Here is an 18,585-nt window from a genome sequence, read left to right as displayed (position 1 = left end):
TTCTGCCTTGTTGGCTACATGAGAGGGTAAAATAGTGGGGGGAAAAAACTTCCACAATAACAAACTTAGTGTTATATGAACGCCTCTCAATTAAAACTGAGCTCTCTTACCCTTGAATACAATGGCATTCAAGTGTGCAGGTGTACCTAATGAGGTGTCTAATGGGAGCATATAAGACACCCATGAGTACAGTACGTCCAAAATACACCTTTGATGTGCAGCAGTCAAATGAGTCCAAAATTGCTTTAAAATGTTTTCTGTGTGGTTCCAAGTATCACCCAAGAGGAACACCTTGTCTGTTTTTTCACACACATTTTTTTCACACACTCACATTATGCAAAAAAAAAATGTTTCACACAGTCACATTATGCAAATTTTGCCCAGGGAGGGGAGTGAGAGGAGGAGGAAGAAGGTGCTGCTCACTGCAACTTCACTGTACTTTGACACGGTCCAGACGCACCAGGAACAAGAGGTAGCAAAATCAAGACGGTAGGTTTGCCTTTCTTCCATTTTCAATGAATGAAAAGCCCCCAGCTGTAACTTTTATGTGCATTTTAAAGCTCTTATCACATAGTTTGCAGGCTTAGTGTGCAAAAAGTTGTTCCTCCTGTTGTTATTTTGAAGCAAACAAAGCATGCAAAGAGCGCCCGATGAACTAGTTTGCACCCGTGTGCACTTTGGTAACATGAGTAGAGTGTGTTGGTAACATGAGTAGTGTGTGTTGCCACACGGTTGCCAAACATGCCATAAGCACACAATACTGCAGACTTTTGATTGACATTCTCATTGAGATATATTGTTGTGATTGTGGTTGTGGCTTAAGTGGTTGTCTGCCTCACGCTCAGGAAACAACAATTGTTCAGTGAATACATCCATTGGAATTATTGTCTTATTTATTTGCATTGTTTACAGCAGGGGTCACCAACCTTTTTGAAAGCAAGAGCTACTTCTTGGGTACTGATTAATGCGAAGGGCTACCAGTTTGATACACACTTAAATAAATTGCCAGAAATAGCCAATTTGCTCAATTTACCTTTAACTCTATGTTATTATTGATAATTAATGATATTGACACTTAATTGAACGGTTTAAAAGAGGAGAAAACACGAAAAAAAATGACAATTAAATTTTGAAACATAGTTAATCTTCAATTTCGACTCTTTAAAATTCAAAATTCAACCGAAAAAAAGAAGGGAAAAACTAGCTAATTTGAATCTTTTTGAAAAAATTTAAAAAAATAATTTATGGAACATCATTAGTAATTTTTCCTGATTAAGATTAATTTTAGAATTTTGATGACATGTTTTAAATAGGTTAAAATCCAATCTACACTTTGTTAGAATATATAACAAATTGGACGAAGCTATATTTCTAACAAAGACAAATCATTATTTCTTCTAGATTTTCCAGAACAAAAATTTGAAAAGAAATTCAAAAGACTTTGAAATAAGATTTAAATTCTATTCTACAGATTTTTCTAGATTTGCCAGAATAATTTTTTTGAATTTTAATCATAATAAGTTTGAAGAAATATTTCACAAATATTCTTCGTCGAAAAAACAGAAGCTAAATTGAAGAATTAAATTAAAATGTATTTATTATTCTTTAAAATAAAAAATAAAAATTACTTGAACATTGATTTAAATTGTCAGGAAAGAAGAGGAAGGAATTTAAAAGGTAAAAAGGTATATGTGTTTAAAAACCCTAAAATAATTTTTAAGGTTGTATTTTTTCTCTAAAATTGTCTTTCTGAAAGTTATAAGAAGCAAAGTAAAAAAAATAATGAATTTATTTAAACAAGTAAAGACCAAGTCTTTAAAATATTTTCTTGGATTTTCAAATTCTATTTGAGTTTTGTCTCTCTTAGAATTAAAAATGTCGGGCAAAGCGAGACCAGCTTGCTAGTAAATAAATACAATTTAAAAATAGAGGCAGCTCACTGGTAAGTGCTGCTATTTGAGCTATTTTTAGAACAGGCCAGCGGGCTACTCATCTGGTCCTTACGGGCTACCTGGTGCCCGCGGGCACCGCGTTGGTTACCCCTGGTTTACAGAGTCCTGATTCATTTTTTCGCCCTCATTCCTTCACCTTTCCCTTTAAAATCATGCCGTTCACAAGGGAACAAAGTGAGTCTTTGTCTATAGTAGGGTTGTACGGTATACCGGTACTAGTATAGTATCGCGGTACAAATGAATAAAAAAAGGTACTGTCAGGTTCAAACACCGATGACATTTATTAAACAAGACAAGAAGCAAATAATCAAACAGAGACAGAATTCAATTTGGACTCAATTGAGGAGAGACGCCGGGACACTGAACTCTTGTGCAATCTCCAGCACGCTCTGGCGAAAGATTGTACAACTCCTCCTTTATTAGACTTTCTCTGACCACATGACCACAGCTGCTTCCAGAAGGGACGTGGGTCGTAAACAGCGTTGCCTTTGGTTACAGAACAGTTCAAAAGAAAAGGTCATAAATAGAGATGTCCGATAATATCGGCAGGCCGATATTATCGGCCGATAAATGCTTTAAAATGTAATATCGGAAATTATCGGTATCGTTTTTTTTATTATCGGTATCAGATTTTTTTTTTTTTTTTTTTTTTTTTATTAAATCAACATAAAAAACACAAGGTACACTTACAATTAGTGCACCAACCCAAAAAACCTCCCTCCCTCCCCCATATACACTCATTCACACAAAAGGGTTGTTTTTTTTCTGTTATTAATATTCTGGTTCCTACATTATATATCAATATATATCAATACAGTCTGCAAGGGATACAGTCCGTAAGCACACATGATTGTGCGTGCTGCTGCTCCACTAATAGTACTAACCTTTAACAGTTAATTTTACTCATTTTCATTCATTACTAGTTTCTATGTAGCTGTTTTTATATTGTTTTACTTTCTTTTGTATTCAAGAAAATGTCTTATTTTATTTTTTTATTTTTTTTAAAAAGGACCTTATCTTCACCATACTTGGTTGTCCAAATTAGGCATAATAATGTGTTAATTCCAAGAACTGTATATATCGGTATCGGTTGATATCGGTATCGGTAATTAAGAGTTGGACAATATTGGATATCGGCAAAAAAGCCATTATCGGACATCCCTAGTCGTAAACACTTCACAGAAAAGGTCGTAAACGAGTTCAAAAAGAGGTTCGTAAAACAGTTGATAAAGGAGGTTCAAAAAGAGGTCGTCTGGAAATTGGGCAGATCCTGCCTTCTCTCCGCTTTGAAGTCTTTGGGCTAGAACAATATCTTTCTGTTGATTACCATACATAAAAGAAAACAGAAAACCCTTCATGTTGCTTCCCCCCTTCCACAGTGGAGTTTTACGAGCCTTCTTCTTGGTAGGTTTCAAAGACAGCTTTTGCATCTCACCCGGCACACAATGTAACACAAAGTTTTTGTGATAACTTAGAAACAATTATTGTAACAGGTACTATACTCTGTTTGAAAAGTACCGTTTCGCAATTGTATTTATTTTTTTAACAGGCATGACGGGGCGCCGTCACGTCGTGACATTGCTGCTTTTACGAGCAGCGGAGCATGTTCGGCAGCGCACGATCACGGGGTACTTACAAGCAGACACAGTGCGTGGACAGAAAAGGGAGAAAGGACGCATTTTGGCCTATAAACTGACGATAAAGGCGAAGTTATAACACTGAAACACCCTCAGGAAGAGGTGCTTTAAGACCTGGCTAGCTAGCTAGCGGCGAACATCCTTCTGAAGTCAGCAGTGTTTTAGCTTCTTCTAAATCACTAATAATAAAGTAATAATAAAGTACGTTTCTTACAAATCCCTGCAGGATGAGGATTAGCTAAACATGCTTCATTACATTAGTAGTCATCAATTACAATAGCGTATCTAGTCGATACTACTATGATTACATCGATCTTTTTTCCTTTTTTTAAAAAAATTCATATTATAAACTCAGGAAATACGTCCCTGGACACATAAGGACATTGAATATGACCAATGTATCATCCTGTAACTACTTGGTATCGCATCGATACCTGAATTTGTGGTATCATCCAAAACTAATGTAAAGTATCCAAACAACAGAAGAATAAGTGATTATTACATTTTAACAGAAGTGTAGATAGAACATGTTAAAACAGAAAATAACCAGATATTAACAGTAAATGAACAAGTGGATAAATAATCAATTTTTACAGCTTGTCCTTTATAATTTTGACAAAATAATAGAATGATAAATGATACAATATGTTACTGCATACGTCAGCAGACTAATTAGGAGCCTTTGTTTGTTTACTTACTAATAAAAGACAAGTTGTCTCGTATGTTCACTATTTTATTTAAGGACTAAATTGTTCTTTTATTGCAATAATAAACATGTCTAATGTACCCTAAGATTTTTTTGTTAAAATAAAGCCAATAATGCCATTTTTTTGTGGTCCCCTTAGGAAAGTATCGAAATATATTTTGGTACCCGGTACCAAAATATTGGTATCGGGACAACCCTAGTCTGTAGTTAACTCGTAATTAACCAAGTAAAGTTTATCTTTAACTAAAGTGTACCTTAAACAGATGACTTTAAAGTTTTAAATACTAGCAATATTAAGGGTGGGTTACTGGAACTGAGCCAGCGTATGCGGCAGTAACCAGACCGAAAAAAGAAGACGCTATCGGCGCTTCATCTCGGCGCTAAATGAATGCAGTCGCGGTCATTTGCAACAAGCGTTTGGCGATGATATTTTACATGTAAAGTCTTGCAGCATCCCAACCAGGGCCGGCCCGTGGCATAGGCCGCATAGGCAAATGCTAAGGGCGCCGTCCATCAGGGGGCGCCACGCCAGTGCCACAAATGTTGGAGAAAAAATAAATAAATAAATTAAAGTTGGTACTATTATTTCTAAATACAAAAAATAATCCCACGTTAATTAAAATGCAAAGTAAAGCCTATTAAATAGAAATATTATTTGTTACAACATTACGCACCCCCCCCCCCCCCCTTCCCGTATCATGACTCTTTTTGGACGTCACCACATCAAAAAATCAAGACCAGATGTCAAAACGGCCAAAACTGTCAGGTGCCCAGGGAAGAAAAAAGAGAAAAGAGGAGGAGAAACGAGAAAAAGACAGAGGTAGCAGGTAGGTAACGTTAGCCTACATGAAATTATTTGTCTGTTACAGAATGTGATAGTAACCTGGCTTTTTAGCATTAAGCTAATGCTACATGATTCGGCAATTGCTAATCAATAAATAGCTAGTTCTGTTTTAACGTCGGGTTAATATTGTGGAGGGGGCTAAATTGTTATGGAAAATAATAATGTAACGCTAGGTAATTACAGTACTCCCACCTTACATTCCTCAGGGACATTTGTATTAGATCTTTTAAGCAGGTGTTTTTTGTTTACATTGTTGTTGCCTTCTGGTTAGCTAATGTTTGCCCTGCAGGTAATAGTCACTTTTCCACCCCTTTATATATTAGGTATAGTTGTAAGCCTAGTTGTTAAAGTGCACATCATTAATGTTAATTAAGCAATATCACATGAGAGGGAATGCCGTTTTTTAATTTGAGCACTGCTGTGATTCGGTTAAAGATAATCATAACATAACATTCTCATATAATATGTTAATTTGCTTTCTTTAAATAAAAAAAAAGGTCAAAGACAAAGCTATTCGGTTTCTTGTGAGTATATACACTTCACTGCTGATGTGGGGGTGGCGCCATCTAAAATCTTGCCTAGGGCGCCAGATTGGTTAGGGCCAGGCCTGATCCCAACAGAAATGCTCTTCTTACACTTATCCCTGCCTGTAACACACATTTAAGTATACCATGAATGAAAAGGAGCAAGAAGAAGTTCAAAACTTACAAAACCCAAAAGCAGTGAAGTTGGCACGTTGTGTAAATGGTAAATAAAACCAGAATTCAATGATTTGCAAATCCTTTTCAACTTAAGTTCAATTGAAAAGACTGCAAAGACAATATAGTTCATGTTCAAACTGAGAAACGTAAATAAGCATTAACTTACACATTGCAAAAAAAGTTGTCACATGGGCATTTTCACCACTGTGTTACATGGCCTTTCCTTTTAACAACACTCTTGGCATTCTCTTGGTGTTCTACAAGAGGTAGTCACCTGAAATGGTTTTTGCTTCACAGGTGTGCTTGAAGCTCATGGAGAGAATGCCAGGATTGTGCAAAGCAGTAATCAGAGCAAAGGGTGGCTATTTTGAAGGAACTACAATACAAAACATGTTTTCAGTTATTTCACTTTTTTTTTGTTAAGTACATAACTCCACATTCATAGTTTCGTTGCCTTCAGTGACAATCTACAATGTAAATAGTCATGAAAATAAAGAAAATGCATTGAATGAGAAGAAGGTGTGTCCAAACTTTTGGCCTGTACTGTATATTCGTACAATTTTTGCGGGTTTTCTACGAAATTAAGTATACACCTTTAGGGCACTGACAGGCGCATGCGTGTTAAATCCAAGCAAGATTGGTAGAAAAATATGGCGCCATCAAGCAAAATGTCTTAGCTACTAATTGTCCATAAATGATATAATCATCATGCAACTTTGAGGATATTTACTTACAGTATGGAAGGCATTCTTATGGCCCTATTCCTGGGTAGGTTGATCATTTGGAAAGCGCCACTCGAAAAAAGCAACTGACACTGTGGTCAAAGCTGGAATTGCCACAAAACATATTTTAAGATAAAGTGGATAGTCAATCCCCCTCAATTTGTCACGTTTCATGTGTCAGGTAAACTGAGACAAATGTCTGGACTCGAGTCAATACATGGATCAATCAATCAATGTTTACTTATATAGCCCTAAAACACGAGTGTCTCAAAGGGCTGTACAAGCCACGACGACATCCTCGGCTCAGATCCCACATCAGGGCAAGGAAAAACTCAAACCCAATGGGACAATGAGAAACCTTGGAGGGGACCGCAGATGTAAGGATGTGAGGGTCCAGTCTATAGTGGATCTAACATAATAGTGAGAGTCCAGTCCATAGTGGATCTAACATAATAGTGTGAGAGTCCAGTCCATAGTGGATCTAACATAATAGTGAGAGTCCAGTCCATAGTGGATCTAACATAATAGTGTGAGAGTCCAGTCCATAGTGGATCTAACATAATAGTGAGAGTCCAGTCCATAGTGGATCTAACATAATAGTGAGAGTCCAGTCCATAGTGGATCTAACATAATAGTGAGAGTCCAGTCCATAGTGGATCTAACATAATAGTGAGAGTCCAGTCCCTAGTGGATCTAACATAATAGTGTGAGAGTCCAGTCCATAGTGGATCTAACATAATATTGTGAGAGTCCAGTCTATAGTGGATCTAACATAATAGTGAGAGTCCAGTCCATAGTGGATCTAACATAATAGTGAGATTCCAGTCTATAGTGGATCCAACATAATAGTGAGAGTCCAGTCCATAGTGGATCTAACATAATAGTGAGAGTCCAGTCCATAGTGGATCTAACATAATAGTGTGAGAGTCCAGTCCATAGTGGATCTAACATAATAGTGAGAGTCCAGTCCCTAGTGGATCTAACATAATAGTGTGAGAGTCCAGTCCATAGTGGATCTAACATAATATTGTGAGAGTCCGGTCCATAGTGGATCTAACATAATAGTGAGAGTCCAGTCCATAGTGGATCTAACATAATAGTGAGAGTCCAGTCTATAGTGGATCTAACATAATATTGTGAGAGTCCAGTCCATAGGGGATCTAACATAATAGTGTGAGAGTCCAGTCCATAGTGGATCTAACATAATAGTGAGAGTCCAGTTCATAGTGGATCTAACATAATAGTGAGAGTTCAGTCCATAGTGGATCTAACATAATAGTGAGAGTCCAGTCCATAGTGGATCTAAAATAATAGTGAGAGTCCAGTCCATAGTGGATCTAACATAATAGTGAGAGTCCAGTCCATAGTAGATCTAATATAATAGTGTGAGAGTCCAGTCCATAGTGGATCTAACATAATAGTGAGAGTCCAGTCCATAGTGGATCTAACATAATAGTGAGAGTCCAGTCCATAGTGGATCTAACATAATAGTGGGAGTCCAGTCCATAGTGGATCTAACATAATAGTGTGAGAGTCCAGTCCATAGTAGATCTAACATAATAGTGAGAGTCCAGTCCATAGTGGATCTAACATAATAGTGAGAGTCCAGTCCATAGTGGATCTAACATAATAGTGAGAGTCCAGTCCATAGTGGATCTAACATAATAGTGAGAGTCCAGTCCATAGTGGATCTAACATAATAGTGAGAGTCCAGTCCATAGTGGATCTAACATAATAGTGAGAGTCCAGTCCATAGTGGATCTAACATAATAGTGAGAGTCCAGTCCATAGTGGGGCCAGCAGTATTAATGTATTGTTTTCTTTTCCAGCCCTTCTATGACTGATGTAATCGGTCTTCGGCACTCCGGAAGGAAGCCCAAACGCTCTAATGGATCTGACCTCCCCCAGCCTGAGCTCGGCCACAACAGAGAGCGAGGATCTTCAGTCCAGAGTGGACTTTTTCCGCAAGTTGGGTTACTCCTCTGCGGATCTTAGGGCGGCGCTCTCCAAGCTGGACGACTGCACGGACACCAACTCGGTGCTGGAGGAGCTGGTTCGGAACCGCGGCGTACCGAGTAACGGCGGTGAGGAGAGGAGCGCAGACCAGGGAGATGGTTCGCTGGCTCCCGATCAGGGGTTCGGACCGCCCAGAATGTCGCCTGGCAAGGCAGGTGGAGACTCTGAGTTGAGGCCCGTTGTTATTGATGGTAGCAACGTAGCCATGAGGTAAGAACCGGTGTCAGCTTGCACGTACAACCTTCAAAGTCACTCGTCCGCGAGGCCACTACATGCAAATTTCAGCATTCCATGAGGTGTTGACAATCTGACTTTCAGAACTCCTCCTCGTCTTGTCTCTTCTTCTTTTTGTCTGTGTGTGTGAACAGTCATGGCGACAGGGACGTGTTCTCATGCCGAGGCATCCAACTAGCTGTCAACTTCTTCCTGACGAGAGGACACACAGCCATCAAGGTGTTTGTTCCATCTTGGCGCAGAGAACACGATGCTCCGGTCACTGGTGAGGTCCCACATTTGACAAAGATAAGGATTTTATATGTGGGGGAAATAATGAACAGAAATAAATAGATAATACAAAACCCAAAACCAGTCAAGTTGGCACGTTGTGTAAATGGTAAGAAAAAACAGAATACAATGATTTGCGAACCCTTTTCAACCTATATTCAATTGAATAGACTGCGAAGACAAGATACTTAAAGGCCTACTGAAATGATTTTTTTTTTATTTAAACGGGAATAGCAGATCCATTCTATGTGTCATACTTGATCATTTCGCGATATTGCCATATTTTTGCTGAAAGGATTTAGTAGAGAAAATCCACGATAAAGTTCGCAACTTTGGCTCGCTGATAAAAAAAAAAGCCTTGCCTGTAGCGGAAGTAGCGTGACGTCACAGGAGCTAGTATTCCTCACAATTCCCCGTTGTTTACAATGGAGCGAGAGAGATTCGGACCGAGAAAGTGATGATGACCCCATTAATTTGAGCGAGGATGAAAGATTCGTAGATGAGGAACGTTACAGTGAAGGACTTGAGAGGCAGTGATGGACGTATCTTTTTTCGCTCTGACCGTAACTTAGGTACAAGCTGGCTCATTGGATTCCACACTCTCCTTTTTCTATTGTGGATCACAGATTTGTATTTTAAACCACCTGGGATACTATATCCTCTTGAAAATGAAAGTCGAGCACGCGAAATGGACATTCAGTGCCTTTTATCTCCACGACAATACATCGGCGACACACTTAGCTCGTGAGCTAGCGCGATAGCATCGTTCTCAAATGAAGATAGAAACAAAAGAAATAAACCCCTGACTGGAAGGATAGATAGAAAATCAACAATACTATTAAACCGTGGACATGTAAATACACGGTTAATGATTTCCAGGCTGGCGAAGGTTAACAATGCTGTGCTAACGACGCCATTGAAGCTAACTTAGCAACCAGACCTCACAGAGCTATGTACTCTCTCCTTTTTGTATTGTGAATCACGGATTTGTATTTTAAACCACCTCGGATACTATATCCTCTTGAAAATGAGAGTCGAGAACGCGAAATGGACATTTAAAGTGACTTATCTCCAAGACAATACATCGGTGACACACTTAGCTACTGAGCTAACGTGATAGCATCGTTCTCAAATGAAGATAGAAACAAAATAAATAAACCCCTGACTGGAAGGATAGATAGAAAATCAACAATACTATTAAACCGTGGACATGTAAACACACGGTTAATGATTTCCAGGCTGGCGAAGGTTAACAATGCTGTGCTAACGACGCCATTGAAGCTAACTTAGCAACCAGACCTCACAGAACTATGTACTCTCTCCTTTTTCTATTGTGAATCACGGATTTGTATTTTAAACCACCTGGGATACTATATCCTCTTGAAAATGAGAGTCGAGAACGCGAAATGGACATTTAAAGTGACTTTTATCTCCAAGACAATACATCGGTGACACACTTAGCTACTGAGCTAACGCGATAGCATCGTTCTCAAATGAAGATAGAAACCCATCAACAGCCGTGCTCACCTGCATTCCAGCGATCAACGGCACGACGAAGGACTTCATCCGTGGGTTTGGCGGCAAGCATAGGCTAGGCGTAGTAAGTAGTCCTTGTTGTGTTGCTGTAAGTATTGTAATGCCCCGCAGTGGAGAAGGAGTCACACTGACGAGGAAGCGCTGCTCAATCGCTTTATTAAAAAGCGGTAACTGGTTGTAGTTCAAAAAGTAACGCACACACATACACGAGCTGCTGTTAGCCAAAAGTCACGCTCACACACACTCAAGTTCTCCGCCAACTCACTCGTGCATGCGCGTTCCCCAAACCCTTAAAGACACAGTACACTAATGCAAATATCACAGATATTACAGTATTGTACTTAGCCGCTAATACACCGATCCATCCCACCTACAACGCTTCAGAAAACCACTGTCAGTAACTACAGTTGGTCGCTACATCTGTAAGTGCAAGTTAAAACTCTACTATGCAAAGAGAAAGCCATTTATCAACAACACCCAGGAAAGCTTCAACAATTGGTCAATGTGTTGCTGTCATTAAATTCTAAGTTAATGATTATTTGGCAAAAAAAATTAAGTTTCTCTGTCAGGTGAAAAGGCTAATTGGCATAGTGGGTAGAGCCTGAGGGTTGCAGGTTCGCTCCCCGCCTCTTGACATCCGAATCGCTGCCGTTGTGTCCTTGGGCAGGACACTTTACCCCCAGTGCCGCTCACACTGGTGAATGAATGATGGGTGGTGGTCGGAGGGGCCGTAGGCGCAAACTGGCAGCCACGCTTCCGTCAGTCTACCCCAGGGCAGCTGTGGCTATGAAAGTAGCTTACCACCACCAGGTGTGAATGAATGATGGCTTCTCACTTCTGAACAGGCTAATTGGGAACAGGTGGGTGCCATGATTGGGTATAAAAGCAGCTTCCGGGAAATGCTCAGTCATTCACAAACAAGGACGGGGCGAGGGTCACCACTTTGTCAACAAATGCGTGAGGAAATTGTCGAACAGTTTAAGAACAACATTTCTCAACCAGCTATTGCAAGGAATTGAGGGATTTCACCATCTACGCTCCGTAATATCGTCAAAGGGTTCCGAGAATCTGGAGAAATCACTGCACGTAAGCAATGATATAACGGACCTTCGATCCCTCAGGCGGTACTGCATCAAAAACCGACATCATTGTGTAAAGGATATCACCACATGGGCTCCGAAACACTTCAGAAAACCACTCTCAGTAACTACAGTTTGTCGCTACATCTGTAAGTGCAGGTTAAAACTCTACTATGCAAAGAGAAAGCCATTTATCAACAACACCCAGTAAAGCTTCAACAATTGGTCAATGTGTTGCTGTCATTAAATTCTAAGTTATTGATTATTTGGCAAAAAAAATTAAGTTTCTCTGCCAGGTGAAAAGGCTAATTGGCGTAGTGGGTAGAGCCTGAGGGTTGCAGGTTCGCTCCCCGCCTCTTGACATCCGAATCGCTGCCGTTGTGTCCTTGGGCAGGACACTTTACCCCCAGTGCCGCTCACACTGGTGAATGAATGATGGGTGGTGGTCGGAGGGGCCGTAGGCGCAAACTGGCAGCCACGCTTCCGTCAGTCTACCCCAGGGCAGCTGTGGCTATGAAAGTAGCTTACCACCACCAGGTGTGAATGAATGATGGCTTCTCACTTCTGAACAGGCTAATTGGGAACAGGTGGGTGCCATGATTGGGTATAAAAGCAGCTTCCGGGAAATGCTCAGTCATTCACAAACAAGGACGGGGCGAGGGTCACCACTTTGTCAACAAATGCGTGAGGAAATTGTTGAACAGTTTAAGAACAACATTTCTCAACCAGCTATTGCAAGGAATTGAGGGATTTCACCATCTACGCTCCGTAATATCATCAAAGGGTTCAGAGAATCTGGAGAAATCACTGCACGTAAGCGATGATGTAACGGAACTTCGATCCCTCAGGCGGTACTGCATCAAAAAGCGACATCAGTGTGTAAAGGATATCACCACATGGGCTCAGGAACACTTCAGAAAACCACTGTCAGTAACTACAGTTGGTCGCTACATCTGTAAGTGCAAGTTAAAACTCTACTATGCAAAGAGAAAGCCATTTATCAACAACACCCAGAAACGCTGCCGGCTTGGCTGGGCCCGAGCTCATCTAAGATGGACTGATGCAGAGTGGAAAAGTGTTCTGTGGTCTGACGAGTCCACATTTCAAATTGTTTTTGGAAACTGTGAACAACTTAAGCTGTACATCAAGCAAGAATGGGAAAGAATTCCACCTGAAAAGCTTCAAATGGACTGTGCATGTCAACAATTAAATAAACAAACGTTTAAAAAAGAAACGTTTAAATGTTAGTGCAAAATATAGTATTTATCAACTTTAAAAAGTTCACTGAGCAACACCTGCAAATGGCACAATGGCACTTGTGCGTGACTTGTGCGTTTGACAAATTGACTACCAAATTTCTTCTCATTGACTCACTTTACATGAACTGCTGTTTTTGAAGGGATCCACGCCCACTTAACTCCGTCAGCGAGCCGACAATGCAGGGTGAGAAGGCATCATCACCTAAGGAGGTCAAAGTCAGGGCAGAAGTAAATAAATGTTTAATAATGGGAACGCTGCAGCGGGAAGTTACTCCCCCTAATTAAAGAAGACTCATCTTCCAGCAGTCATAATTGGCATGGCTTGGCATTCTATTATAGGCCATTTTCCTTAAGTGCTGAGAGGTTGTTGCAGCAGGTTTGTGAGCTTAAATGTTCATATGTAGAGATGTCCGATAATATCGGCAGTCCGATATTATCGGCCGATAAATGCTTTAAAATGGAAATTATCGGTATCGGTTTCAAAAAGTAAAATGTGTGACTTTTTAAACCGCCGCTGTGTACACGGACGTAGGGAGAAGTACAGAGCGCCAATAAACCTTGAAGGCACTGCCTTTGCGTGCCGGCCCAGTCACGTAATATCTACGGCTTTTCACACACACACACGTGAATGCCACGCATACTTGGTCAACAGCCATACAGGTCACACTGAGGGTGGCCGTGTAAACAACTTTAACACTGTTACAAATATGCGCCACGCTGTGAACCCACACCAAACGTGTTCTGTGTTCTGTACTACATGGTAGTGTGCTCGGGGGGGGCAGCATATCTAAGAAGGGCAGCTCCAGACTGGAGAAACTGATCAGGCGGGCCGGTTCTACGATCGGACTAAAACTGGACTCACTGGTGACGGTGGCAGAGAAGAGGACTGTGGAAAAACTAGTGAGCATCCTGGATGATGCCAGTCACCCTTTGCATACCATTATCAGTAGCCAGAGGAGCCTGTTCAGTGCTAGACTGCTTCATCCCAAGTGCAGGACTAATAGACTCAAAAACTCCTTTGTCCCACGCGCCATTAGACTGTACAACTCCTTTCTTGGGGTACTAGGATGACAGGGGATGCAAAACAATAACAGTGTAATACGTTTTCATAACACGGTCACTACTGCCTAGTTTCTCTTGTTATATTCTTATTTTACTGTTATATTTGTATTCTCATCGTTGCTCTTCATTTTTATTCTATTGTAATATTTTCTATTTTGTCTCCATTTATACCCCCATTATTTACTTTTTACAATTCTGTACACCGCTGCTGGAATTTAAATTTTCCTGAGGGAACTCTCCCGAAGGAATCGATAAAGTACTATCTATCTATCTATCTATCTATCTATCTATCTATCTATCTATCTATCTATCAAACAAGAATGACAAACACATTTGGGGAGAACATCCGCACCGTAACACAACATAAACACAACAGGACAAATACCCAGAACCCCTTGCAGCACTAACTCTTCCGGGACGCTACAATATACACCCCCCCCCTAACCCCCCCCCCCCCCCCCCCCCCCCCCACCTCAACCTCCTCATGCTCTCTCAGGGAGAGCATGTCCCAATTTCCAAGCTGCTGTTTTGAGGCATGTTTAAAAAAAAATAATGCACTTTGTGACTTCAATAATAAATATGGCAGTGCCATGTTGGCATTTGTTTTCCATAACTTGAGTTGGTTTATTTTGGAAAACCTTGTTACATTGTTTAATGCATCCAGCGGGGCGTCACAACAAAATGAGGCATAATAATGTGTTCATTCCACCACTGTATATATCGGTATCGGTTGATATCGGAATCGGTAATTAAGAGTTGGACAATATCGGAATATCGGATATCGGCAAAATAGCCATTATCGGACATCTCTATTCATATGCAAAAAAAGTTGACGCTTTCTAAATGTTACAGTGCATCCGGAGAGTATTCACAGCCCTTCACTTTTACCATTAATATGCTATGTTATAGCCTTGTTCCAAAATGGAATTAAAAAATAATAATTTATACAAAATTCTACACAAAATACCCCATAATGACAAAGTGAAAAAGTGTGTTTTATTTTAATTTGCACATTTTTTTTTAAATAAAAACCATTAAAAAAAATAAGTATTCATAGCCTGATGCACCTTTGGCAACAATTACAGCCTCAAGTCTTTTTGAATACGGTGCCACAAGCTTTGCACACCTATCTTTGGGCAGTTTCACCCTCTCACGCGCCATCAGGTTGGATGGGAAGCAACCATCTTTGCAGATATTGATCTCTATCAGGCCTGTTTGGTAGAGTGGCGGAAGAGACGGAAGCGGTTTCTTAATTAAAAGTTTGCCAAAACAAAATCCTCTGGTCTGATAAGACAAAGATTGAACTCTTTGGTGTGAATGCCAGGCGTCATGTTAGAAGGAAACCACAATGCCATCCCTACGGTGAAGCATGGTGGTGGCAGCATCATGCTGTGGGGGTGTGCATGAACTATGAAACTAGTTAGAAAAGAGGGAAAGATGAATGTAGCAATGTACGGAGACATCCAGGATGAAAACTAACGCTTCCCGTCCAACCTGCTGGAGATTGAGAGGTGCTGCGGAGAGGAATGGGCGAAACTGCCCAAAGATAGGTGTGCCAAGATTGCGTCATCGTATTCAAAAAGACTTGAGGCTGTAATTGCTACCAAAGGTGCATCAACAAAGTATTGGACAAAGGCTGTGAATACTTATGTACATGTGATGTTTTTAGTTTATTAGTTTTGATACAATGGCAAATTTAAAAACTTTTTTTTTTAATTCTCACATTGTCATTATGTGGTATTGGAAGACAAAAATGAACTCATTCCATTTTGAAATAAGGCTGTAAAATAACAAAATGTGGGAAAAGTGAAGCTCTTTCCCTATGCACAGTAAATGTCGGGACTAAGAAAAGTAATAGCACACAAATCCTGAACAAGCCGCTCATTTGGAACTTTATTTGGGTTTTATTTCTTGAAGGGTGGAGTTCATTGGCGTTGTTAGGCCTATTTTAGGGGGGCTCAAGCCCCCCTAAATAATTTGGTGTTAAATTTTTTTTTTTTTTTTTACAAATACATGCCGACATATTCATTATAAAGTGGCCCGAATATGTGTTGAAATAAATAATCATATAACCTGTCATTATTCACTCAGTTTCTCCTCACTTCATAGCGTAAGGTAGAGAGCCCCTTTAGTGCTTCGGTATCCAATCCATTCCACTTGTTCATATAGAAAATACCCACATCACTCAAAATCCAGTCCGCATTTTCTCTGCGACCTCTCTTGCGGTCCTTGGACTTGTTCATATAGAAAATGCCCACATCACTCAAAATCCAGTCCGCATTTTCTCTGCGACCTTTCTTGCGGTCCTTGGACTTGTTCATATAGAAAATGCCCACATCACTCAAAATCCAGTCCGCATTTTCTCTGCGACCTTGCTTGCGGTCCTTGGACTTGTTCATATAGAAAATGCCCACATCACTCAAAATCCAGTCCGCATTTTCTCTGCGACCTTGCTTGCGGTCCTGCAGGTGTACGAATCACATTAGCACACGGCACTGCAGAACAAGAACCTTGTGTCTGCAATTGTAAATAATTTAGTTTTAAAGTTTTGTGTTTCTTGTAGAATCTATATAAAGTAATATACATTAGCCTATTGTTAAAATAATGAAAAAAACATCATTAAATATATTTGTTTTATTGTAGTTACATTAATAGCTGTTGTATTATCATAGGATGGCTTGTTAAACATTTCATAGGATTTTCAGAGGGTGGAAAAACCAAGACATTTAATATAAAATGTAAAATTAATAAATACATAAAAAGAAAAAGAAAAAAATGGTTAGAAGCCATGCATTTTTTTTACCGTCCCCGGGACGACGGGACTATGTTAATCTCAAGCCCTGGAAGTTACATTTTATTGTTTGCATTATTTGTTTCAGCATTGCACTTTGAAGATGGCCCCTCAGCTCTTTGACAGCTTTGGCTCTTTTTCAGATCAGCAGACAGTCGGACTCTAAGTCTTTCTTATTTACAGTATATATAAAAGTTTCTCATTTCTATTCAGACTTCCATATATGATAAATTTCCTTAACGGCTTGCCATAATATATACAAACGTATATATAAATATATTATATACAAGCCAAATTATCCCGATCCAGATATTACTTTAATTCAAGTAGTTAAGTAATATTTCCAGGGCTTGGATTTACAACCATTTTAGTCACATATGTGCCCAAAATGTAATCTGTGCAACTTCAAAATATTTGGAAACAAACAATTATTGTATTGTGAGCTAAAGTGGTGGCATTAGCCTCTATGTTGTGAAGTAATAACCTAGAAGCTAATGCCATGACTTTCATTGTGTTTCAGTGTATCTTGAAGGATCATGCAAGTCATTGTTTGTTATTGATGATGTAAACAAAATGTCACTGTGCAAACACATGTTTGTTGTTGTACTGAACACACATTGAAAATAAACCGACTGAAATAATAATAATAATAACAATGATTAATTTCTAAGTCTTTGTTAGCCGTTTGTGAAGTTTTGTGCTCGTGCGCTACGTTGGCTCGCATCCTGTGCATCTCCTGGGGGCTAAGCCCCCCCTGTCCTTAAAAGCTAGTGACGCCCCTGGTGGAGTTGCTATTCACTGTGATGACAATAATACAATACAACTATAATAAAACCAGGTTATTAATAGACGTGCAATAATAAAACAGTAAATGGGAGGACGAGTTTTTGGAATGTATGGATCAATTAAGTGATCTCGAACGGCACACTAATATATACAAATGTCGGGAATCTCTGCTAAAACACCACATGATTTCAAACTTTTGTGGACTGACAAGTGTGGAAAATAAAGCAAGATTTAAATGTTGACAATTCCACCTGCCAGAATCATAAGGGCAACACCCATCTTTGTTTGCGGTCCTCATATGAACCAGGAAGTGGCCTTGTAACTAACACACGGATGGACAACTTTATCCCTGCTTTGTTTGTGCCGTCCAAACAGGAATAGCAACCGACTCTGTGGTTTTTTTCACTAATCATAATTGTTCTTTATTTAGTGCCCATAATTAAATAACTATTTCCTTTACACAGTTGCAGGTAGGTTTGCCAAGTCCCTGAAAAAAAGGGAACAATATTCACAAAATAAAATAAAAACATTTCTTAAAATATAAATAGAATGAGTATAAAAACAACTCTTGAACAGATGTCTGTCCTGATTAAATTAAAACAGTTTACATTCAGTGTGCATCTTTATTAAAACTACTTTGCGTACAGATTTACTTTATATACCAAACTATACATTCTTTTTGTTATTTTTTAAGTACCTGAAATGTTCTCACTCTGCCAACTTACAAATATATATATATATATATATATATATATATATATATATATATATATATATATATATATATATATATATATATATATATATATATATATATATATATATATATATATATATATATATATATATATATATGGGTATATGTATATATATACATATGTATATATATACATATACATATATACAAATATACACATGTAAATGTGTATATGTATGTAAATATATATATATATATGTATGTATATATATATATCTATGTATATATATATA

The 18,585-nt window shown here is 39.1% G+C and overlaps 1 protein-coding gene across 2 annotated transcripts in view; it reads left to right on the top strand.

Annotated features, from left to right (window-relative positions):
- The first annotated feature begins 417 nt into the window (after positions 1 to 417).
- Positions 418 to 18,585, top strand: part of LOC133660548 (endoribonuclease ZC3H12A) — a 36,519-nt gene continuing 18,351 nt past the window's right edge. Inside the window, exons 1-4 of one of the 2 annotated variants that reach the window (XM_062064094.1) lie at positions 3,342 to 3,356; positions 3,502 to 3,580; positions 8,392 to 8,788; positions 8,947 to 9,077. In XM_062064094.1, the coding sequence (XP_061920078.1) occupies positions 8,451 to 8,788; positions 8,947 to 9,077 (469 nt within the window). In that variant the 5' untranslated portion in view covers positions 3,342 to 3,356; positions 3,502 to 3,580; positions 8,392 to 8,450. Of the gene's footprint in view, positions 490 to 3,341; positions 3,357 to 3,501; positions 3,581 to 8,391; positions 8,789 to 8,946; positions 9,078 to 18,585 lie in introns of those variants that run through there. The other variant, XM_062064093.1, reaches the window with a different exon arrangement.

This window comes from Entelurus aequoreus, linkage group LG11 (genome assembly GCF_033978785.1).
Source record: "Entelurus aequoreus isolate RoL-2023_Sb linkage group LG11, RoL_Eaeq_v1.1, whole genome shotgun sequence".
Lineage (NCBI taxonomy): Eukaryota > Metazoa > Chordata > Actinopteri > Syngnathiformes > Syngnathidae > Entelurus > Entelurus aequoreus.
This window is presented reverse-complemented; position numbering and strand designations above follow the sequence as displayed.